Source organism: Coffea arabica, chromosome 3c (genome assembly GCF_036785885.1).
Source record: "Coffea arabica cultivar ET-39 chromosome 3c, Coffea Arabica ET-39 HiFi, whole genome shotgun sequence".
Taxonomy (NCBI): domain Eukaryota; kingdom Viridiplantae; phylum Streptophyta; class Magnoliopsida; order Gentianales; family Rubiaceae; genus Coffea; species Coffea arabica.
The window spans coordinates 7,483,729-7,509,313 of NC_092314.1; the positions used below are offsets into that span (position 1 = coordinate 7,483,729).

The 25,585-nt window shown below is 36.2% G+C and overlaps 3 protein-coding genes across 9 annotated transcripts; 2 read left to right on the plus strand and 1 right to left on the minus strand.

The window, feature by feature from the left end:
- The first annotated feature begins 1,773 nt into the window (after positions 1-1,773).
- On the plus strand, positions 1,774-6,013 carry LOC113734462 (pentatricopeptide repeat-containing protein At1g04840). Of its 7 annotated transcripts, none has more exons than XM_027261018.2 (4): positions 1,774-3,059; positions 3,153-3,989; positions 4,719-5,434; positions 5,541-6,013. In XM_027261018.2, the coding sequence occupies exons 1-2, from the start codon at positions 1,841-1,843 to the stop codon at positions 3,983-3,985; spliced, it is 2,052 nt and encodes a 683-aa protein (XP_027116819.1). In that variant the 5' UTR covers positions 1,774-1,840; the 3' UTR covers positions 3,986-3,989; positions 4,719-5,434; positions 5,541-6,013. The 7 variants fall into 7 exon arrangements, with proteins under 7 accessions (XP_027116819.1, XP_027116821.1, XP_027116823.1 ...); XM_027261020.2 differs by having other exon boundaries at positions 4,735-5,434; XM_027261022.2 differs by having other exon boundaries at positions 5,274-5,434.
- Positions 6,014-10,966: 4,953 nt separating this feature from the next.
- LOC113734464 (uncharacterized) lies at positions 10,967-18,082 on the plus strand. Its single transcript, XM_027261025.2, has 9 exons — positions 10,967-11,669; positions 12,307-12,399; positions 12,745-12,849; positions 13,646-13,795; positions 14,373-14,471; positions 14,553-14,681; positions 15,642-15,821; positions 16,523-16,639; positions 17,661-18,082. The coding sequence occupies exons 1-9, from the start codon at positions 11,187-11,189 to the stop codon at positions 17,823-17,825; spliced, it is 1,521 nt and encodes a 506-aa protein (XP_027116826.2). The 5' UTR covers positions 10,967-11,186; the 3' UTR covers positions 17,826-18,082.
- A 553-nt stretch (positions 18,083-18,635) lies between these two features.
- Positions 18,636-24,481, minus strand: LOC113734465 (O-fucosyltransferase 1). Its single transcript, XM_027261027.2, has 10 exons — positions 24,342-24,481; positions 24,097-24,253; positions 23,462-23,540; positions 23,285-23,355; positions 22,169-22,257; positions 21,193-21,316; positions 20,817-21,100; positions 20,519-20,648; positions 19,211-19,923; positions 18,636-19,024 (listed from the first exon to the last, which is right to left on the minus strand). The coding sequence occupies exons 1-9, from the start codon at positions 24,347-24,349 to the stop codon at positions 19,309-19,311; spliced, it is 1,557 nt and encodes a 518-aa protein (XP_027116828.2). The 5' UTR covers positions 24,350-24,481; the 3' UTR covers positions 18,636-19,024; positions 19,211-19,308.
- Between the last annotated feature and the right edge of the window lie 1,104 nt (positions 24,482-25,585).

Sequence of the window (25,585 nt, forward strand, 5' to 3'; positions counted from 1 at the left end):
TTGCCCTTGATATCCCCCCTCAAATTGATGCTGGTCAATCAAAAAGCATCAATTTGTCAACCAGAAAATTGTGTCTATGACGAGAGAGAGCTTTAGTAAGTATATCAGCAGTTTGAAGATCAGTGGTGATATGAGGAAGAGAGATAACATGATCATTATATGCTTCGTGGATAGAGTGACAATCAACTTTAATATGTTTTGTACGCTCATGAAATACAGGATTAGCATCAATGTGAATAGCGCTAGTATTATCGGCATGAAGGGGGGAAATCCAAACTCACCTAAGAGGCCTCAAAGCCAAATGATCTCGGAACATGCAGAGGACATAGCACGATATTCTGACTCAAGGCTAATTTATTTTGCTGCTCGAACAGGTTTTGTAGGAATAATGTCGAAATTGGTCAACCTATCACAGTATATTACTTACATAGAATGTGATTGAGAAGGTTAATAGCATTATGAAGGAGGTTAAACATTTGACTAATGCTTGGGGAGTAAACAGGGTTCATATGAATTGGAGGATAGCTTTGGAGCGGGGGTTTAATCATAGATTTTTTTTTTCTTTATTTTGCAGAGCTTTTTTTCTTTTAATTAAGTTTGATGATTTGTTTCAATTTTGTAAATGTTAGTTGTGGATGTCAAGGTGTCTATTTTTGTATTGCTGAGGTTACTCTAATAATGTACAATGCATTCTTGATCAATAATATTTTGAACCTCTAACGTTTTCTACCAATTCCTGAGTTGCTGTTACTTTTTTAATTACTTGATGCATAAAACTTCACATTCAGTTCAGTTTCTTGTGAACTGCTTAATCATCGCAAGGTGCTTTTCAATCTACCTTTTTATATTCCCAACCAACTTTTTATCTCACATATATCATATTACAAAATGTGTTACAGTAATTATTCCAAATAATACTTATCCAAACAAATGTTTTCTCAAACGTTGCATTCACAAAATGCATTCTCTGATTTTGCTTTTTTCGTCCAAGCATTTTTTTTTTTTTTTGGCTAACCTCGCACGCGAGGGGGGACGCCACTCCGCAATTTATTCACTGAACACACTGCATACAAGAGATGTCCTGAAACGTTTGCCAGTAGGGCTAAACCAAACGTACATAAGGCACTCGCATCTTATCTAGGCGAGCTAGCCCCTGTATATAGACCGGGAGTGTGGAAGCACCAAAGCTTTGACAGAAACCTGTGGAACTTGCTAGATTCGCCAGGGCGTCGGCAACCCCGTTTGCCTCCCGATAGATGTGAGAGAATGTGACCTAGCGGCCCAGCGCTAGGGTTTGGATGCGTGAGATAGTCGTCCACAACGTCCAAGGTATTCTTCCATTGCCATTCACCATAGCCATCAGAACCTGAGAGTCCATTTCAACCTGCAGAGAGTGGAAATCTGTGGAGAGCAACATACCCTCCAGTAATGCCGAGGCTTCCGCTTCCATATTTGTCCGAGCATTTATTCCTTAAAAAATACACTACCTTGTCCATTTGTGTTTGATTGAATAATCACTATATTAAATATGTGCTTAATCGCAGAATTACTAGATTAAGTATGTCTTTAGTAGTAAGCAGAACATAAAAATTTTCATTTCTGGGCTCATGATGAATCAATGATAGAAACTAAGAAGCAGTACATCTTTTTGAATTGAAAAAAATTCTTAACTTTGGCTATTTTTGGTATGGGACTAGTGCCAATAAAAAGAACCCATGGGGCAAAGTGCAAAAGATACAGGGACTTTAGTGTGATTAGGCCCCTTTATTGAATATGAAGAATAGCAACTCTTTAATCTTTATCCAGCAAAAATGACACTTGCAACTTTAGGTAAAAAAGTATGAAAAAGGCCATGAGAGTTCTGGCACCAAAAAGTGCTCTTCCCTCCAAAAAGAAAAACCCCATTTCTTCTCCACCCCCTAATCCTCACCAATCTTACAGCAAAATCATTCCTCAGAATCCAAATCAAGCTGAAACCCATTTCGTAACTCTCATTCATGCCTCCAAAACCATCCTCCAACTCCAACAAATTCATTCCCAACTCATTTTGCAAGCAATGTCTTCCAACAGTAAGATCATCACTCAACTAGTTTCTTCCTCCTCTTCACAGAGATCAATTGACTATGCTTTGCACATCTTTAATTCTTTTACTGACCCAAATGTTTATATGTTTAATGCATTAATTAGAGGCCTGACCGAAAATTCTTGGTTTAGGAAAACGGTTGAATTTTTTAAGCTTATGTCGAGGCTTGATGTTAGACCATCTAGGCTGACATTTCCATTTGTGCTGAAATCAGTTGTGGGGTTGGGTGATAAATGGCTTGGTGGGATGGTTCATGGTGGAATCTTGAAAATGGGACTTGAGTTCGATGGTTTTGTCAGAGTTTCTTTGGTTGATATGTATGCGAAAATGGAGTTGTTAAGTCTTGCGTTGCAGTTGTTCGATGAAAGTCCTGAGAGAAATAAGCTTGATAGTGTGCTTCTGTGGAATGTGGTGATCAATGGGTGTTGTAAAAACGGGATCTTGGAGAAGGCTGTGGAGTTGTTTGAGGCGATGCCAGAGAGAAATTTGGGGTCTTGGAATAGTTTAATTAATGGGCTGATTAGGAATGGCAAGGTGGATAAGGCAGTGGAGCTTTTCGAGGGGATGGTTGAAAAGAATGTGGTTTCTTGGACCACAATGGTTCATGGATTGTCGCTGAATGGGATGCATGAAAAAGCGTTGGAAATGTTCTTCAATATGATCGAGGAGGAGGGTGTGAGGGCCAATGATTTAACACTTGTTTCCGTGCTTTCTGCTTGTGCAAAAACTGGGGCACTTGAGGCTGGGATAAAGATTCATAAATATATTTTGGGCAACAAGTTTCGGTTGAATGCAGCTGTCGGAACTGCTTTGATAGACATGTATGCCAAATGTGGGCAAATTCAATCTGCAAGTCAGGTTTTCCATGACACAAAAGAAAAGGATGTCCGTACTTGGAGCGTGATGATATGGGGTTGGGCAATTCATGGATCTGTTGAGCAAGCTCTGCAATGCTTTGAAAAGATGAAGCTAACAGGTTCAGTGACGATTTTCTTATTGAATTTTGGATGTGGTTAATCCTTTTGACTGTTTTATTTGAGAACTGAAGTGCATATTTTACTCTTTGCAGGGATAGAGCCCGATGAAGTAGCTTTTCTTGCAGTTTTAACTGCATGTTCTCATGCTGGGCTAGTAGATGAAGGGCTTAAGTTCTTTGATAGCATGAAACTTGACTACTCCATTGAGCCTACCATGAAACATTGTGCTGTAATAGTTGATTTATATGGCCGGGCTGGCCAACTCGATGAAGCTTTAAGATTTATTCAATGCATGGCATTGACTCCAGATTTTGTAATTTGGGGCGCCCTCTTTTCTGCCTGTCGAGCTCATAAAAACATTGAAATGGCAAAATATGTTTCGGAGAAACTCCTGCAGCTTGAGCCAAAACATTCAGGCAGTTATGTATTTATGTCAAACATTTACGCAGGGGTAGGGATATGGGAAGAAGTGGAAAGAGTGAGAACTTCAATGAAAGATAAAGGTGCAGCTAAAGATACGGGATTGAGTCATGTGGAGGTGCATGGAAAACTACATAGCTTTGTTGCTGGTGATCAAGCTCATATGCACACAAAAGAGATATACTCAAAATTGGAAGAAATGATAAATCGTGCTAGGGAACATGGTTACATTCCAGAGACTGAGTGGGTACTTCACAATATTGAAGAGGAAGAGAAGGAAGATGCATTAGGAACCCATAGTGAGAAGCTGGCACTTGCTTTTGGGCTCATTAGCACAGGTCCTGGGGTGGTGCTTAGGATTGTGAAGAACCTGAGAACATGTGGGGATTGCCATTCTCTGATGAAACATGTGAGTAAATTGAGTCAAAGAGAGATTGTGGTAAGAGATATAAAGCGTTTCCATCACTTCAAGGATGGAATTTGCTCATGCCAAGATTATTGGTAACATGGTAAGAACACAAGAACGTGCTTCCAGGTGATTCTGTTCATGTACAAGGCTTTAAATAATTTAACTGTTTAATGCACCATCTGTGTGTTTGTTTAAGTTAGTTTATCTCTGTTGTTTCTATTTTTTTTTTCAGTATACTCAGGAATTAACAAGCAATCTAAGGTATAGCTCTGTCATATAGTTTACCTTGAGTTTGTCAATATTACTTTTGCCTTTGTTTTGGCCACTTCCATGAATTCATCTCTTGTACACATGGATACTTCAAAGAATTTCTTTTGATTTGCCAACTTTCCATTGGTGCAGCTGAGCTATCAGCTGAAAATAAAACAAAAAATTACTAATCACCAAAGTGTAACTGTAATATTGTCTTTCTTAGTTAGTTGATAGAGGATGCACAGGTAAAAGTCCCTTTGTGCCCCTTAATCATAGAGAAGGATACATGGTGGCAATGGCTATCTAGGCTGCTAGCTTTATTTTTGCACATGATTAAGTTACAATAATATTTATCAGCTACTTCTAATAATTTAAAGTCTGCATTTATTGGTGGTAGCATTATAGCATCTAAAATTTAGTTGTGAGTTGCTATTATATGCAATAATGCTGATTACGTAACCCTAGAAGGAGAATCTGTTTTTTGTTTTTAATCTTTTGCTTTTGAATTGAGAAGATTGGTATGAGAATGTAAAATTTGGAACCAGTTTAATATCTATATTTTTCTTACTCTGAGTAGATTGATCTTCTTGCAGGTGTCGTGATGGCTCCATGGAACTTCTAGTTTCTTGAGAGTGAAATAGGGTTCAAACTAATTTGTTTGGTGCTTTGTGTTGTATATGAACTGTTTCAATCATTTATCATACCTGTGTTGAACAACAGCATTAATACATAATAGAAATCCGTACAGATAGCTGTGGTCCTGAGTGCAACTACAAAGCAACAAAGGTATGCCTTTAGAGTATATTGACATGCTGATATGGCAGAAAAAGAGTTAGGTAGATTCAGTTCAATACAAAGCCAAATACATTTAAAATAAAGTCTAGTTAACCAAAAAAAAAGGAAAAAAATTTGCTAATGTTTGTATGAGCTTCATCAGATTGATGACTTGGATCTTCTGCTCAATACAAAGGGATGAGCTAATAACTGGGAAACACGCCATCTCTTATTTAATTCCTTCTGCAAGCACATTGGATTAAGTCTTGAAAACTTTATGATGCATGATCTAATAAGCTTGGAGGTTCTTCCATGCTTATCTCAGACATGAGGGCTGTTGATTCTGCTTTCTGTCCAGGCTTCAAGTACGGATTATCAAATATACAGCCCTGCTGGCATCAAACCCAAGCTCCTTACAAGACTGCACAGGGATTGCAACCATGGGGATAGGGATCAAACCTTTGTGGGCTGATATAAGCACAAGGACATGCGTAGGTTTTGCATGAATCATCTGAGCCAGTAACTTCACTACTAACTACAGTATCTGTAATCTTGCATTCATCTGTTTATCAAGTAGAATGTTTACTGGCTTGATGTCACAATGAACAAATTTTCTTGCATGTAGATGATCAAGTCCAGTGAGTGCTTGGAAAGCTATGCTGCCGATAATGTCTTCAGTGAGTGAACCATTGGTTTTGAAAAGATTATCCAGTGAGCCAGCATCCATGTACTCAAAAAGAATCCCAACCTCACCTATGGTTTCCTCAAAGATGCCCTGGCAACAAACAACAGAAGGAGAGCTGATTGAACGATAGATTTCATATTCTTTATCAGGATGACCACCCGGACGATTTTTAGAGCATAGATTATTGATGTTTGCTTGTCACGTGCTTTGTAAATAATACCTGTGCTGCCAAAGCCAAGGACCTGAAGTTTTTCAAAATCAGATTGAAGTGCAACTTCTGGAGAATTGGTTTTGATGTTTGTGGTTAAAGGCTCAGTGAAAAAAGTGGGGATTATTTTCCTTTTTTCTGATTGTTTGGTCAGGAAGTTCAATGTGAAGGTACGGGCATTTCTTGAGGTGCCATGACTGTTTAAGTTGTATTGTACTGTTACATGCTTTAAATACGTTATTTACTGCAAGGAAGCTGGAGACAGGAATAATTTTCCCAAAATCGGCGACTTCAAGAGTGAAAGATAACACAGATTGTTGGTGTAATGAGCAGAGATTTGTTGGTTTTTTCTATTTATTTGGTGCTCTAAGTCAACATAATAAGCGAAAAAAAAAAAAAGAAAGGATGATGGGTCTGCTGATACGAAGGTATATTTGTCACTTTAGATACGACATTTGTTGAAGCAGAGTGGTTAAAACGAGATGGTCTACAACTGCATGACAGCATAAAGATCTATCATTTCAATTTCGGGAACTAACAGCATGGAAGAACTAAGCAATTGCTAGGATAGTTCCACTATGGAGATCAACATTCAAGGCAGAATCATATGATTCTGATTTATTAAAAAGCAACCGCCAAACAGGAAAAACACATGAAAATGGGAGAGAGATTGGCAATCGATGAGATAGGTATTCAAATGGAGTGTTTAGTGCTTCATCGCTTCAACATTACTAATCGCACTTGATGATGAAGCAGTGCTGTCGCTGCAAAAAAAGCAGACGATGAGGAGGCAATCAGTGAGTTCGCAGAACAGTCTGCGTCCCTAGTTGTGGGCAATGACCTCATTATTATCAAGCAAACGATGATGATCAAATGGGAGGTCGTCGAAGGTTAGTGTTCCAGCATTTTGCTGCCACCAGCTGCTGCTCGTTGCCATTTGCATGGAAGCCTCATGAATCTGAATCATCTGCCAACGCCAACTTGCCGGTAATGCATTAGTCATCTTGGCCATTTTACAAGTTTACATGTACCCAAAACTGAGGAATATATAAGTGTAAGTGTGCGCGTGCGCGCGCGCGCGCGCGAGCTTAGCTTACAAGGGCTAGGAATGATAATGAGGAAGTTAATTTATACACAACTATGGATGCAGAATTGAGAATTCTTCTGCATTTGCTGTTGATTGTTAGATGAAGATCCGGTGCGGCTTGTCTTTTGCACTTTGTTGGAGAGAGACTGTCATGGATTTGTGGCAAATCTTTGTAGTGATAAAGAAGTGAGAAGAAATGTTCGAAAGGAGCCATGGAAGTGGCTAAAAGAATCTGAACTTTGTTATACTCGGATTCCATTGTCAATGGGTGAAGAACAAAACTCATTTCGGAGTACTTATATCACGAAATCAAGTATTGGTATGATCTTTGAACATCAAATTCGCATCAAGTTGTTCATTTCTGCAATAAACTTTATCCACAGTTGCTGCAAAAAGCCTGATTATAACAAGATCAGCGACCAGTATAGTATAAATGTCAATATGGGACAGTAATGTCTATGAATTACATACGATTTTTTTTTTAACGTACAATTGTATATACGCTAACACGCACAAAAAAAAAAAAAAAAAAAAAAAAAGAGAGCATTGTCAAAAAATCTACTATATTCTTTTAACGGGTTAATTCCACTTTGTCCCCCCAAACTTTAGACGATTACCCACTTAAGTCCCTAAACTTCAAAATGGGACACTTAAATTTCTAAACTTATAAATACCTCCCACTTAAGAAAAATTGTTAACAAATCCTGAATGCCGTTGGTGGTCGAAGTGTCCCATTTTATAAGGGTTTAGGGATTTAAGTGTTCCATTTTATAAGTTCAGGGACTTAAGTGGGAGGTATTTATAAGTTTTGGGACTTAAGTGTCCCATTTTGAAGTTTAGGGACTTAAGTGGATAATCGCCTAAAGTTTGGGGGGACAAAGTGGAATTAACCCTTCTTTTAACTGTTGTTTAGCAAATCCAACTAGAATCACAAGAAATACTCAATCAAAAATATACCTCATCAATGGATTATCTTCTATTATATATTTATGTATTACACCCCTAATACACTATAATCTTGTAATATTTTATGTATTTTTCTACTCGGTTGCAGTAAATCAATATTTGGCGTAATTTGTATACCAAATATTGGTTTAAACCAACTAAATGAAAAATGGGATAATTTCAGAAACCTTCCTCGAAGTTTTTGACAGTTTCACTTGGCACTCTCGAACTTCATAAAATTTCGGTTGCCTCCCTTACTTTAACCTTTTTATATCATTTACAACCTATTCTAAAATATATTAAAAATTTATTTTGAGAGAGTAAATATAATTTCATTCCAAATTTGTCCTTTTGTTGTTTTATTACCAAAACGTGAGTATATTAATAACAAATGAAAAAAAGTATAATGATTTATTTTGATGTGACAAAATATAGTAGTGTTTTTTTTAAAATGCCAAGAGTATATATTTGAAAGTTTATCGAAGTTTTGCAAGTTACAAAGATAATATTTTCTTTACTATAAAGTGTTTTGAGTTAATTTATAAATCATTTACACATTTTTGAATTTTTTATTTTTTTTTATCTAAATCGATGGCTTGACAAATAAAAAGATACAGCATGCTAAAATTTATATATAAATAAACTTGTCTGTATTATTTTTAAGTTAGCCCAAAAAGGTATTCTCATGGTTACAAATTATTGCAAGTTATTTTTAAAAGCACTATAAATCAATCATAATTTTAAGTAATTTAAACTTTTTTTTGTCCGAGCCAATGATACAAAAATTGTTAAAGAGTTTTTTTTTTAATCTTGTTATCAACTCTTAAATTTTCATTAAAGAACTACATTGATCAATTTACGAAAGTTAAGCAATAAATTTGGTGTATTATGACAATTAAGAAATCACAAGAAAAGGGTAAATTTGAAATGAAAAATACACTAAATAGTAACCAACACGGTAACAGAGCTATCAGTGCCGTGTAGCAATTGGGTGGTTCACCAAAACATGTAGCACACAGGCATTTGTTTGGACAACAAGAATTTGGAATAAAAATTTCAGATTTTGTTTTGCTTGCATCATACACACAATTCCCAATCACATTTTTATCTCACATACATCACATCACAAAAAGTGTTATATTCTTATCCAAACAAACGTTTGCGATTTGACAGTTTCTCTTGGCGTTTGCTAATTTGCATTTCTCCAATTGGCAGATTTCATTAGCTTTCAATTAGAAGAAGGAAATAGATAGATTGTAACAACAGAGAAAAGGAAATGACCAGATCGGACCATAACAAGAGATGTGGGGCTATTTCCAACTCCAATCATGAATCCCAATAAAACTTGTCATTTTTGCAAAAATGATTTAAATTTGATTCCTTAATTTTGTTTTCGTCAAATTAAGTTTACTGCTTAATTTTCTTTTGGAATTAAAGGAACGAATGAATTGAGAGGTGTTTCTCCTTGTCTGGTCAAGTACACTACACATTGGCTTATGATTATGGCTTAGGAAAAATACACTTTACCTCCTTTAGTTTAGCGCTTTCTCGTATAACTCTCTTGTGATTTGAAAAACTATATATAACTCCCTTATAATTTAGACTAAAGTATCAAAATCACGGAATTTACACTCCGTAACAGAGTCAACTAAAATGTCAATGGTATCCCTTTGTGAAATTGAAAATTATTAATGATCACAGGGGAATTGTATATATTTTTTGAAAACTATAACAGAGCACTAAATTATAAGAGAGTTATGTCGTAAAACATAAAACTATAAAGGGTTAAAGTATCGTACATATTAAGTTTATATAATTTGACCATTTCATCCATTTTTATTTTTAATCAAGGATATTCTTGACATTTCCTTGGTTCCGTTACATAGACCATTTCCTTCAAATTATGCCATTTTAGATAGCTTAATGATAACCAATTACCTTTAGGGTCCGTTTGTTTCGGGTGAAAATGTTTTCCAGGAAAATATTTTCCTAATTTCCCGTGTTTGGTTGCACAAAAGTTACTGAAAACATTTTCCTATGTAAAATATTTTCACTCATCTTATGGAAAACAACTTCCCTTCCAAACTCACTGAAGTTATTTTCCAAAATACATGCATCTCGCCTATAGTATGTTCCAAACTTACTGAAAATATCTTGTAGTATGTTCCTTTTTTTTTTAAAAATGTAAACAGGAGAACTCAAATTCAAGACCTCTTCCTTACACTCCCTCCCCCATACCACCCAACCCAACCCAACCCAACCCTCCCCCTAGTATATTTAAAATAAAAAAAAAACCTCATCCTGCTCATCCTATGCTAGTAATTAATTATGTATAATAGGGACATTCTTTTCTAGAGAACTTTCAGCAGTAAGAGTGCAAGATATATGTCACAATAAGCATTGCAAATGATTGATATTTGCCACTAAATGGCCAGCAATTTGTTTATTGCTTAAGGAGATATTTTTTATTCATATATACATTTCTCCAAGATTTTTTAAAGTTAAACAATGAGATAAATTTTCTTATTTTGCATGGAAAGAAGTATGTAGTTATAATGTGTAGAAAGTAAAGATAGAGATAAAAGTAAAAATATTTCAAAAGTTAAACAAACACCAGAAAAATGAAGTAATAAAATATTTTCAATAAGCTAACCAAACACCTGAAAATGATGAAAGAAAAATGATTTTCATAGAAAATTACTTCCACGGAAAATATTTTCCCAAGGAAAACATTTTACTTCCAACCAAACAGACCCTTAGAGTAATTGGTCACCAAGGGGAGTCTTAAGACTTTCCTTAGGTGCAGATTAAGAATTGGTCTCTAGAAATTCCTTGACTTATATTTATCTTTAAAATTTTCTAAATATTTTACCAGCGAGTGCAAAGGCACTCATTTAATTCAATGATAATTCAGTCTCCTTTAAATTCTCTCTTGGCCCATTTAAATTCATCCCTTATTATAAAGTTGAAGTAGGCATAGAATAAAAAAAAATTTTATAGTGTCGATAAATAATAATAATAATAATAATAACATATCCAATTAGCCACGAACAAAACACCTGGGTTCGCCTACGTTGCAATCGACTCAGGCAGAAGAAAAGGCGATGGCCCATTTTCCACGTGACCAACTCGTGGTATCTTCTAATCCACCTGCCAACTCCACTTCACTTCCTCTCCCCTCTCTTCCCCTCTCTAATTTCTTCCCGTCGAATGATTACCCCGACGCCGACCACGGCGGCGACGCCTCTCACCGCCACCTCCACGGCCACAAGAACCCTCATTTTAATTTAGAGAAATATAAAACTAAAAAAATCCTCTATTTTCACAAATAAATATTCTTAAAAAAATGTTTAATTCTACCAGCGGTAATAATAAAAAGCGCGTTCCCGATTGGTTGAACAGCTCGCTCTGGTCTTCTTCTCCGCCGCCACCGCCTGCGTCTCCGTCTCCTAAATCTTCTCCCAACGACGTCGTTGCTGATCGCGGTGTTAAATCCACTCCTGTGACCTCCGCCAAGTCTTCGGTTCAAGAGGCGGAGGAGTCTAAGTATGAGCCGCCGGCGCCAGCTCCGCCGAAGGTCGCCGTTACGGCTCCGCCAGCGGTTGTTGTAAGAGCAGAGGCGCCGAAAGTGGAAGCTCAGGATCCGTTGGGTAGTCAGGGGAGGTATTATAGTAGCAAGGAGGATGGAGCTCGGAGCAATGTTGATGCGGTTGCAGACACGGCTTCTGAAGCGAGTGCAGCGGTGAAGGTGAGCTCACCTGTATCGGCCGCTCGGCCGGCGAGTTCTGCTGCCGAGGATATTTCGCGGCAGGCTCAGCTATTGCAAGAGGTATTTATCTTTATATTTCTCTCTGTCCTTGCAATTTACCTAAAATTATGCTTATGTAGTAGTATAAAGAATATGAAATTTGTAAAGATGTGACTTTTAAGGGAATATGTCTGTGCACACACTTATAGGTGTTCTGTGTGTAGGTACATATACGTTTAAATTGATAATGTGAGGCTTGAGTTTGGTGGATGATGAAATTCGTGGCAATGTGATGCTTCATTTGGTCCGGCTAGGATATCTTGGTCATATTGGGGCGTTTGGATGGTGATTTAGGATAGCATAGGTTAATGTAGGATCATGAAGTTAGGCAATTGGAATTAGAATGTCAAACCATGAATGTCATGATGGTGGTCTAACAAAGGAAGAAGAACATTGGCGGTCACAGCAGCAATGAGGCATTCACTGTGTGTACGCCATAGTAAAAGAACTAAGTTTGTCACCCCATGTTACCCTTGTTTGATGGTTGTAAAGGTGGTGGTCATTCTACCCAAGTATGTGCTTTTAGGCTAGCATGAACTCCATTTTTGTTTGTTTGCAGCTGTAACATTCTCCACATGGGTGTTTTGTTGTCAATTAAGTGCATCTTTTTATGTTTTGGTTTGGAACTGTTTTTACCTTTGTTATGTACTTATTTTAGCTATCGAGGAAGGTTATAAATATGGGGGAATTGCGGAGGCTAGCATCACAAGGTATACCAGATGGAGCTGGCATTCGTGCCACAGTTTGGAAGGTATGTAGTTATCTTGTGAAATTAACTGGACCCCCTTTTTTCCCCTATTTTCAATCAGTCAGTCATTCTTTGAAAGTTAATTCAAGAAAAATGCAACTTCTAGCATGACTTGTCTTTTGCCTTGTACTCTTCTTTAAAATGTATCTATCCCTTAATAGTGTTCAGTTAGTTGGAGAACTAATTAAGCTTTCTTTTACAATTTTGTCACTCCTCCACATTCAAGATAACTTTTTGTTGGCTAGAAAAGATTTTAATGCGTAATTGGTCCTCAGAGAATTTGGTATGATCTGATTTTACTTTTGCTATGTCCTTAACATGAATCTTTTGTGCGCTTGAAATTTGCAGCTCCTGTTGGGGTATCTGCCATGTGATCGATCACTTTGGTCTTCAGAATTGGCAAAAAAGAGGTCTCAATATGAGCATTTTAAAGAGGAGCTTTTAATGAATCCTGTAAGTACTAGCTTGCAACTTTAAATAGATGGCTGATAATGTCTAATTGAGAGGTTTTTATTTTTGACTCTGAAAAGTGGAGAATGTAATCATTACTTGATTGTCTGTGGTTCAACTTCTCTTTTTCCTTTTTGGAGTACGATTGGAATTAGGATCTTACTTTTGTATTGTAGTTTTCAATTTAAACTTGATTGATCAAGTTTTCCTCTTTTTTACTCTTTATGAGTTCTGATACATTTTTTTGCCTGGTTCTATCACTTAAAAGCTGAAGAGTCCTTTGAGATTAAGAAAGCTGACTAGCAACATAAGTACAAAGAAAGGGAAATGAAGAAGATTAATGGTTCTAAAATAAAGTAAAAAATCTTCTAATCTGAATCTTGATGGAGTCTCAGCTTTATTGATATAGTCTGCTACACTGGAAATGCTAAACTTGTATAGCAGACCTGTATAATTAAGGCTCTCATAAAACCTACAAGAAACTAAATATCTGGACAATAGAGTATTTTGGAGTTTAGTAAGCTTGCTGCATTACCACTGCCTACCATTGTTACCCTAAATGTTCTGAAACATAGACTTGTTTCTAATTAGTGGAATTTGACATATCTTCATCACCTCATAGTTGACGCCACTAAAGTTTGTGATATATAAATATATTATTCAAATTTGTTAGCCTGCTTAACATATGGCACATCCCATTAACCCAGTAGATATCTTATACTCTAGTCAGGAGTGCATTCAATTTTGCATTGCATTGCTTCAAATTCTTGTATTTCTGAATGTTTTTGCGGCTAGTCAGTCAGAAATCACCAGGAGGTTAGAAAAGTCAAGTCTTAAGAATGATGAATTGGATGGTGAGGACAAGGGCTTTCTCTCAAGATCAGAAATAACTCATGATGAGCATCCTTTGAGTCTTGGCAAGACGAGCATATGGAATCAATTTTTTCAGGTAAAAAGTCTTTTTCTTAACTTTTATTGCTTTTCTGACTGGGCCTCTCTTTTGATTTCATGGAACAATTATCATTCAAAGAAATGTTGTGAGTAGCATTTGAAAACACAACTAGTTTAGTCCATTTAAGGGGGCTTCTGCCTTGAAATTGAGTTAGACAGCTGACATGGGATCATCCTGGATTCAACCTTCTCCACGGCAGGGTTAAGATGTCTAAAGGTCTGACGTAAACCTAGTTTATGAGACAGTTAGGGGATTATAACTTGCATATGCTATGTTTTCTCTTGCCTCTTTTAATATGTTCTATCGTCTGATATATTGTTTTAGGTAACAAAAATACTCGTGCAACATACAGCTGCTTCTTTTGTTGTGATATTTTAATTAAAGCATGTTAAGGGATGTTCTTATCAAGTTTAGCAATTATATTATGCTTTTCACCTTGATGTCAGATATTGTACTTTTAGCATATGTTGGCTTTTAGAAATATGAGTTGATGGCAGCTTGCAGCATTTTATACCCAGTTTCTGTCAAGAGTTGAAATTAGCTTATTAACCTTCTTGACGCCTTTGATGTGCAGGACACAGAGGTAATTGAGCAAATAGATCGAGATGTCAACCGTACTCATCCAGATATGAACTTTTTTTCAGGGGACTCGTCTTTTGCAAAATCCAATCAGGTAAAATGTTCTGTTTTTAGTGTGATAATCAGTGAGAATTCGATGTACTTGTGCTGATCTGATTATATCATTTGTTTTCAGGATTCCCTGAGGAACATCTTAATTGTATTTGCGAAGTTAAATCCTGGTATAAGATATGTACAAGGCATGAATGAAATCTTGGCGCCACTCTTTTACATATTTAGAAGTGACCCCAATGAGGAAAATGCTGTAAGTATTTGTGTCGTTATCCATAGACTATTTTGTGTCTTGCTTCCATCCACTGTAATTATGCCACTAGAAGCTTGGAATTCCATATAATATCAATTCAGGAGAAACTGATTTTTCCTTTTTCTATGCCTGCATGTCTTTGAATCTGAAGCATTACCCAGTTAGGAAGTAACTATTTATGTTAACTAGGAATTAGAAAGCCGTATTTCCAACTTGCATGTGTAGTGAGGTGATTTGATTCAGCTAATTGTAGGTATGATTGCTTAAGATTTCTGGTTTAAGAAATTGAGATGGACATTTGGTAGGTGGGAGTTTAAGATATATTTAGATGAGTATTTGATATATTGAGGTTTGAATCCTATCACCTTATTGTATGTTTACCGGTAAAACCAAGAGTTACTGGCTAACTGACTTTAGACTGATATTTAGCAGCAAAGCTTCTATGCAATGTTACATGGCAAAAAATCTCAGGTGATGTCTGCTATAAAACAGATTCCAACTATTGGATTGGGGACATAATTTACATTCCCTACCAGCCCTTGTAGACTAAGTTTCCTTTTTTAAACTTTTGTTTGCAGTTTTGGGCTCTTTTATTTTGGACCATTCATGCAGTGTTTTATGCTTCAGTTTTATCACATATAATTTAATTTCTTATGTTCTGCATTCATCTGAATTTAGTCCCTTATGATTTGAATTTGACCAGTTTGGGCCCTTATGTCTTTCTAGTTTGAAATTTTGTATGCTTTCAACATATATAAGATATGACAAATTAAATGATAAATGATGCTGAACAGTAAGGTACAACCAAAGTTTGATGGACAAAATATGTTGAAAGTGAAACTTGAGGGGCTAAATTGAGAGTGGTACTAATTTTTAAGGCCAAAATATAATTGCCGTAATTCTACTTCTAGTTGCTTTGGCTGTAATTATTTTTTCTTTATTATTTCCAAAATTCCATAGGTCTCTGCAGAAGCAGACACTTTCTTCTGTTTCGTGGAATTGTTAAGTGGATTTCGAGATCATTTTTGCCAGCAACTTGACAATAGTGTTGTGGGAATCCGTTCAACAATCACAAGGCTGTCACTGCTTCTGAAAGAGCATGATGAAGAGCTCTGGCGTCATCTTGAGATGACTACTAAGGTAAGACTACTGTATCATGCTTGTCGCTTTCTCCAGTACAAGTTGATGAGTTGTAACTTGTTTATGTATTCAAGTAGATTGATTTCTCGCTTAGAATCACAACATCCCAAGTCTGAAAGGAAGCTCACCTCTGCACTTCCAACTTCTGTCACAAATAAACACCTCATCATAACACCAGTTATGTTAGTAGTTGAGAGTACTTGTCTCATCTCTAGCTGGCAGAGATGATAATGATTGCTGCCTACTGGAATAGATGTATTAAGTGGACCTATATATATTTTAGCTTGGTGGTTCAGGTATAATGAGTCAGCAAGGATCTGATAGCTTGATTTGGAACAGTTATAGTTATCTAAGGAGAATAAGTATTTGTCTCTCAATAACTCCAGATTGGAACACCTGAGAAAAGTTAGACTTCTAGCACATGAGTGTAGCTTCTTTGTCTCATGAAGTTGCTGTACTCAAAAGTCAGACATATATTTGTTTAATATGGCTAGATACTTGATTTAGTCATGTTTGTGCATGTGTTGGTATACAAAGGGGAGCTTAAAAGGTTTCTGGAACAGATTTTGCTGACTCATGCTAACAGTTTTTGATGATGTTCTGCAAATTGGTGGAGATAATGATATGCATAAAGAAGTCCTTTCACCAATTATGTGATACTCTTATAAACTTTTTGCTCTTTCTTCATTTTGGAAAAACAGGTGAATCCCCAGTTTTATGCATTCAGATGGATAACTCTTCTCTTGACTCAAGAGTTCAATTTTGCGGACAGTCTTTTCATTTGGGACACATTATTAAGTGACCCGGAAGGTCCTCAAGTAAGTATATCAAATAATGTTTTCCTTTGATACATGTTATCCCAATAGATTGCTGCAATCTATGTGATGCAAAGTTTTTAAACCATTGATGTTAATGACTTCAATTAGAAACAGAAAATACAAATATAACCATCTCCATGCCAAGTTAAATGTTGTGTACAAATTTTTTACTTCGGTTACAGAAATTGAATTTGGTTATTGATGACGTAGGGCTCAAGTTTAAGTAAAAAGATTTTTCATTGGTTGGGGCAAGAATTTCAATTTCAAAGGTGGACACTTTAAAACATAATTCAAGACAGAATAGGTCAGAAATGAAAATTTAAACATTCCCACAAAACTGTAGAATCTCATTGTCGACAATTCTTCTATTATACATCTGAATGGTTGCATTAAACCAAGCATATTCTTTTACCTGCGTCTATTGGCATTGTTGGCCACATTGCATCAATTTAATATCTCGTTCATTCTGGTCCATATTCTTATGGACGCTAAAACTTGTTTACTTTTTTTCCCAATTCTAAGACTGTTGTGCATGTTCTGGTAGTGTGAAATCTCTTTTTGCTAACATTTTACCAGGAGAAGCATTTAGCATATTCATAACATGATGGGTTCATGATTGTACAAGAGCTTTGCAGGGTGGTGGAGAATAAGATTCTAGAAGCAGAAGTAGGTTTAAAAGTTGTCACAGGCCCATCTCATGGTTATTCCATGTACTTTAAAGATAACTTGAGAATGCCTTCATATGTGGTTACGAGGAGCATGCCCTTTAATTTGATGGCACTTAAAAAGATTACAAGTATTGGTGGATTGCTGAAGGTTGTTTATTTCTGTCAAAAGAAAAAGATTTAAATTAAATTTATTTCAGCTGGGAAGTTTCATTATGAGCAGCTTCAATTGATCAATAGACTTCTGTGGATGCCTGCATTTGACTCAAGACTTTGGCCCCAGAAAACGTGATAAGTTTATTGCTATGATGTTGGTGGAAGTAATGTAATGCTTAATTAAACTCGCTTCATTGCAGGAGACGCTACTCCGAGTCTGTTGTGCCATGCTGATAATAATCAGGAGGCGTTTGCTTGCTGGCGATTTCACTGCCAATCTGAAGCTACTCCAACATTACCCACCCACAAATATTAGCCACCTACTATACGTTGCAAATAAATTGCGTACTCATCCGGCTGGCTAGCTTTGGTAACCAAAAAATATCATTGGATTACCTGTTTCTGTTGTTTCCGTTTACCTTACCCCCCCCCCCCCTTCTCCCCCTCAAAATTTTTATTTTAAATATTAAGGTCTGTAACATTGCTAGATGTAAATATTTGTTGAAAATAATTGCTTAGCACCAAATTATCACGTTCCCGAGTGTTGCATTGATTGTGTAAGGATTCTTTCTTTGATCTTTTAGCTCAAAGCAATTCTAAGTTTTGGTACCATCATTATTAAGCCACGGTGTATGTATTTTCGCCTCCTCGTGCTTTACTTCCATGACTTTGGATATGAGCAAAGAATTTTGTTCCTTCAATCTTAATCGCATTTTTGGGAACAACAATGGTCAATAGTACAAAAGCCATATCATCCTTTTGGATTTTTGCCGAAAAGATTTACCCCTTGACACTGTAAAACATCACTAGTTAAGAGTACTGTCCTTGTCATTGTTATATCTCTGCCTCAGGTGCAATCTCAACTTAAATATTCTGGTACTAGGCGCTGTGAGAGTCGACATAAAAAGATGAGACGTTGCCAACCTGAACTTCTGAGAAAAGATAACATCGTTTGTAGCTCATTTATGATCATTCAATTTGTACATATATTGTATAATTTCACTTGTCTTATTGCTCTCCCAAATAATCGCACCATTCAGTGCATAAATAACAGTTGTTACAATCCTGTATTTTCAACCAGTGATCAATCGCCAAAATTACTCGAGATCCTGTGGGTATAACCTGGAATTTTTAGCTTGGCACCAAGGATTGGAAATTAATTGAGCACATAAAGATTTAGATATAAGAAGGGTGTTACTCCATGAATAATCAAAGTTAATTGGCAGGTCACAAGATCGCACAACTGAAATATGATGAAATCGATGGAGAAATGGTACATTCCGCTATGCTACCCCGAAAAGGTAGACACCTTTTTAACTAACGGCAACATGTTAGCCTTGTCCGGTTTTTGCTCAAGCAATAAGAATGTGTACAGTAAATTTTGTGGGAAGAAACAATGGCCCTATAAACAAATAAATTGCTACAATACCTGATTATATCTACTGTACGTTCTTCAAATGCATTACTAATTATACCTCTTTTCTTCCAAACTCTCCCTCTATCGGAAATCCAATTGCTTGAAAATTTCATCTCTAGACTGGTAACACAAGGACGACGATGTGAACTGATGAAAAACATCAAAATCCAATTAGAAGATGGGAACACAGAAAAGCCAAGAAACAATTTTCACAATACGACACTAGTAGTTTAAAGTACTTTACACTGCCAGAAACCAACTTCAGTTTCCCCCAGTCTAATATTGACTAAAGACTAGAAAACAGGAAAACAGTGAACAAGAGATAGAAGATACCTGTAAAGTTTGTCAATATATCATGTCACAAGTTTGGCATTGGAGGTTTGCATCACTTAAAATTTCGTGGAATAATCCTTTCAGTTAAACTCAAATTCCTACTTATCAGTTACAGAAGCCACATCTGACCCGACAAGTCCATCATCAGTAACTCCACTACTCAGCAACTGACTCTCCAAGATATCTGAAATATTTTTTGGCGGGCATCCATCCGCTGGATTCTGTGCCGGTGTTTGACAGAAACATTCAGGCCAGGAATTGGTATAGAAAGACTCAGGTGATATCCGCTTGTGAGGTCCACCAAAGTTAGTATTTAGCATCACACGCCTAATCGCTTCCTCAAAACCTGCTGTATGCCCATTTTCCCGAGCAATGAACACAGGAGTAAGAGCCTTTCGGTCGGGCCAAATTGTAGTGCGAAAATTATAGGAGAGTCGGTGGCCCATGAGATTGTTGGCAAAGTTGCTCGGTCCATCATATGTTGGCATAAAAATATCAGCAAGAAGACAGACCATGTAATCCACAGCAGAACCCACCAAGCCCCTTGTGTTCTTAGCTAGCTCACCAGTAGTGTCTATTGTACTATGATTCTCAAGGCGAGGGAACATGGACTGGAAAGGTCCCATGAATCGTTCACCACCAAAAAGTTCACCAGATGCAATGTATATTCTAGTGGTATTATTGAATCCCATTGCACGTAGGATGAGACCCACCTGTAGATTCAAGGAATAACATTCAGTAATGTTTGTAACAAAAATTAGCTGGCAAAACAGCATACTCCAGAGCGGTGGAAAAGAACTATTTCTGCAACAGTCACAGTAAAAAAAAAATTTTTTCCTGGTGCTTATAATATTATCCTGGGTGGTACTTTGGACAGGAAGCATTTGATCTGCCAGAGGAATATCAAATCATGTGAGAGACTGAAAGCAAAAAGCAAATTCCTTTCTTTCAAATGAAAACGAATGTCACCATATCTTGGTACCATTAGGCTTCAGTTTTGTAAGATAACTTTTACAATAACATAAGAAAAGGTTGGATTATGCTGATCATTATTGTCTTTAGCCTACCTGTGCCATCATTTTTTGTGGACTACTTTTTGGTTTTTACTGCCATGAAGGGGCAGGGAAAGGGCCGGGAAAGGGATCATTTCACTACAATGAAGAAGAAACCTCTTGCACGTTAAACATCTACAACATTTCTGATGTTGATGAAGAGCAAACTATAAGACAAGCCAAGCATGTAGTTGCAAGATTATAACATATAGAGAGTTTAACAAGAAAATAGTAAAGAGTGAGTATTATAGGTTACCTCTTCTGGTGTCAGGGGACATTTACCAATAGCCCTTCTTTGTTCATATATAAGTTTCTTCTCTGCAAAGTTTTCCTTTCGATACTTCTTTAAAATTTCTTGTTCTTTAGGTGTAAATATATCATAGCACCTGAACAGATTTCATACCGAAGATTACTTCAGAAGCATTTTTATCTTCTCATACTGAAATTTATAAGGATGTAGGACAAAGGGACAGAGGATTTAGTTTTGCTAGCAACGAAAACCACTTATTTCCAGAGGGACAGAATTTCTAATGACATGGAACTATCAATCTTACCCAGCAAATGCCAGCATATCCATCTCAAAACGAAGATGAATAGCCATGAAGTGACCTTGTGCACGAAGTCTGTCTACTATTGATTTGCTCAATTCCATAATATGCGGCTTAAATCTAAGGGCATGATAGTTAACCCGGCACCTCAACCTTTGGTACTCAGGCTTGTCAATTTCTTCTGCCAAACGATGGGAAAACGGAGTGAGATAAATAGCACCATGTTCCTTCATCTTCTCCAACGCTTTGGATGTATACCAACTGATAGGAGCATCTCGAGGAGGCTCAAGCTGAGATTGAAAGACATTCAGATTCAACAATTGACAAAAAAAAAAAAAAAATTAAACTGCTTGTTTGAGATCCACTTTCTGGTAAACTGTACCTTAAAAGCTTTCAGCTTCCTCGTTTTCCCATTTTTCGAGATTTCAGGAATTCTTTCCACAATATTGACATCATACTTCAATGTCCTGATGAAGTGCTCAACATCATAGATTCCTTGGAAACCACTACAGAAAAATGCGGACTTATTAAGTAAAAGAATATTTATCAGGAAAGTTCAAGAGGTGATATTTACTTAAAACATACTAGCACCCAAAAAAAAATAATTATCCTGCTGACTTGCTGTGTCCAAGGATTTTATTACAATTATCAACAAGATAGAGAAAAAGACATAAGCAACAGTTTTGGATATACTAATTCTCTGAGCTCCTTTTCACCAAATGTATCTCCTATTTATCTTCACAGTTTCCCTCTTTTATATCCTCCATAAGTTTTTAATAAACAAGTAAAATTGAAGTGATCTTTCTTAAGAGTGTTTTTTGCCATGGGAAGTATGTAGGGCTACAGCATGAGGCTCACAAACTGTCTTGAAATTATTAACTTCACAACACATAAACTTATAAATATACATAATCCTACAATAAGGATCCAGAAGTACACAAGTTAAGCCACCAAGGAGCCAAAGGTGTCCAAAAAAAAAACACAAAAAAAAAAAAGATTAAGAGGCTACTTCAATAGTTAATATGAATTTTTCTGTTTAAAACCTGAAAACTGCACTAAAAATTTTAAACTTACCACTTTTGGACCAAGCGCCCTGAAGGCTAAACCATTCACCCTAATGTCAAACATCTCAGATGAATAAAGCCAGAAAAAAAAGTTCAAAATAGGATTCAATTATGAGTCTTTAGAAGTTTACACATTAACAGGCTCTTTTGAGAATTGAATTCAGTGACAGATTCTAACAGGATTCTTCGGATTTATCTAGAACTATAGTCCAAAAAACTGAGATGCAAACTCAGCAAGAGAATGGAAGCATTTGAAAAACTAAGGGCTAAGGTAGTCTTCCTGAAAAAAAGTACCTGTCATCATGCCAAAATGAGTTTGCATCCAACTCTGGCAGCACTAGAGTAGCATTCATTATCCGCGCAGCAAGAACAGCATTACAAATCTAAGTTACAAGTTGTTAAGTTAATTAACGCAATCAAAAGGATGTAGACCCAACTTTCAACTCAGGTAAAACAGTTCACTACAAACTCTTAAACATGTCTTTATAAATCAGAAAAAAGATTAATACTCCTGAACAGCAAAATATAAGTACATGACTCCTTGCAGATGTTGTATGAAGGACAAAGAAGATTGAAAGCATCTGAACAGTAGGACTTCTACATGCTACTTGAGGTATGCTGGATTATAAGGGGAAGTGTAACAGCCTCAATAAACAGTAATGCAAAGGGGGAATCAATTATAAGAAGCCCAGACATCATTGGTTGTTATGCGGACTTTCTATGAGAGAAAGAAATACACGACTTGTAAAAGTTTATTATGTGCATGGTAAAATTCAAAAGTAAAAGTCTTTCTTTCATTTTCTTCTATATATTGCATCCTCATTTGCATATATATCTTATCCCAAAGCGATCTAAGTGCTTTGCACACCTAACCTCTCAATATCTAACTATTTATGATGAAAACAATGATTTGTCATTTTCTCCTTTCCTATCAATGAGTTCTGACCCTTTTGTCCAAAGTATAGTCGTTTCCCTCATATTTATTCACCGCAGGTAAGAAACTATAATAGGCAACATGTTATGAAAAACAGCACAAATCTCATTTAAGCAAGCTAAATGGATCATCAACAAAGGATCTCTAGAAGAGTGAAAGCCTTATAAGTTAACCTACAAACAAGATAATGTAATTGTTATAGTCTTGCACTTAGAAACTACAAATTTTCGATTTTTCTTTTTCCTATGTTTCAGTGAGTAGAAGGGTGTATATAAATTTTATAGGCAGAAAGTTATTAAAAGCCTATTGATCTTTCCATGCAGAAGGTATTTCCCAAAGCTTCACAGAATTTAAAGGCTTAGGCCGATCTTGAATAATGCAAGTCCAGTCTAGAAGGAAACCAGAACTTTAGAGGACAAGCTTCAAATGAAAACATATGAAAGCTACTACTGCACCAACTGAACTTGCATACATACCGCACTTCTTTGCTGATTCAGACCGCCATTGCACCTAACACGCAAATAACCATTGTTTTGTTTAGAAGGAGCTGCAGAGAGAAAGGGGGGGGGGGTTAGCATCCTAAGCTATACATGATTCTAGATATTCAACAAGAAAACCATACTTATCCACAAAAACTATGTGAAAACACATACTGGGCCAATCAGAACGTGGGGCAGATGATGCTCTCCAACCACCAGAGGGAACATTTTCCCAGAGAGTATCTACATTAATCTGTGTATATGGTAAAGATGAGAACATGCCAGAAGATCTACTGTTCCACATCAAAAGTAACTGAAATACTCTATTTAAAAGCTAGAACTTCATCACCTGCAAACCTCAATTTCCTTTCACTGTTTTTTACCCACCCTATAAGCAAAGGTCATACCAAATTGATCAAATATGAGCACCTAAACTCTGGAATTTTCATTGCCCGCATACGCACTCTCTCATTAGCTAAAAACAAACTCATATAGCAACACTAAATAATCGGAATACACAAAAATCTCTTCTATCTTCGAGTAAACATTGGAACTTAAAAAAAAAAGATATAAACCTTTACCAACTGCATATTACAGCTTACTAATGTAAAGCTTAAAAAAAGAAAAACACATACACATAGACACACAAAGAATCCCAAGATCAACTAACTATTTCAGCTAATTAAATCAGCGAAATACTAGAATTCATAAAAGTAACCAACTTTTAATCACTGAACTACAGTTAACTAACTACATTAAGTACAGATGATGCCAAAATAACTTTTTCCCAGAAAAATGGAAAGAATTACCTCCGATCGCGAAGGAGAAGAACTCGAACTCTTCAAAGTGGAAACAAGCGACACCATACAGATGACTAGTACAACAGCCGCAATTGCCAGCTTGCCAAACATCCCCTTAACTCCTCCATTCGATTGCTTGAGAAGATGTTGGTACCGATGTCCATGCCTGCAAATTTTTACACAGAAAATTCTCAGATCCGAATCAAATAACTGAGCTTAATCAACAGATATCTACAGAGAAATGCTGAATTTACCTTCTCATTGGCGGTGATAATCAGAGAGAAGTGCGTGTTTATGCGTGAGAGAGGGAAAATTTGTCCGGGGAATGGAGTTTTTGACTGAGAATGTGGAGAGAATGGATTTGTCGGAGGGGCTGAGAGATCTAATCTAATCATATGGGTAAAGGAGAAGATATCATCAAAACTTCAGGCACTCAACAATAAATCAAATTAAATAGGGATAATTTCAGAAACCTCCCCTGAGGTTTCTGACACTTTCACTGACATCCCCTGAGGTTCTCAAAATTTCACTTACCTCCCTTGATAAAAAATTGGGCCCCTTTTCTGACGTCATCAGGGCCAAAATTACAGATATATCCCAAGTAGTTGGGGTTAATTACTACCATTTAGTTACATAATGGCATCTGATATGATTAATTAAGCTTAACAACAATAATAGAAACTTGATTTATATAATATTTTTAAAACCCTAATACATCTAAATTTGATTTTATTTTTCAAATTTATAAGATTTTTATTTAAAAAAATGGGATACGGATAAGATATCCGGTTGGTTCGATTTGCATAGGTGCATATGAGAATATCCGAATACTCCTGAAACCCGCAAGCGGGATTCTGTGTTTTTTCTATTTCAAGGTTAACTCGCATGCGGGTTAATGTTATATTTGAGCGCGAGAAGAAAAAATTGGTAATTAGGCTCTTTGGGCATTATAAGTAAATATTTAAATTAATGGCAGTTTTATTACACCAATATTATTGTATTATCATTATTATGATTATTGTATTATTTCTTATGCAAATATAACATTTAATTATCCAAGCAGTTTGATTTTATTTTTACAATTTATAAAATTTTTATCACTTATATAATATTTTTAAAACCCTAATACATCTAAATTTGAATCTAATTTTCTACAAGTCATACTTATAAATGCGAAATCTAACAAAAAAGTTAAATACAATTTTTGCAGGTCAAATTTAACAAATGCGAGCTATTTGCAAAATTTTAAATATTTGCAACATTTTTTAAAACAAAAATTAGAAGCTTTCTGCAAATAATTCCCTACCTCTCAAAAAATACCAAAATAAAAAAGATAAGAGCTCGCATTTGCTTCCTAGAAATAATTCCCTAGCTCTTAAAAAAGGAAAAAAAAAATTGAGAAGAGCTCGCATTCGTGAGCTCGCATTCCACGAATGCGAGCTCTTGTAAGCTCGCATTTGTGAAATTCACAAATGCGAAGACCCCCCTGACGGAAATT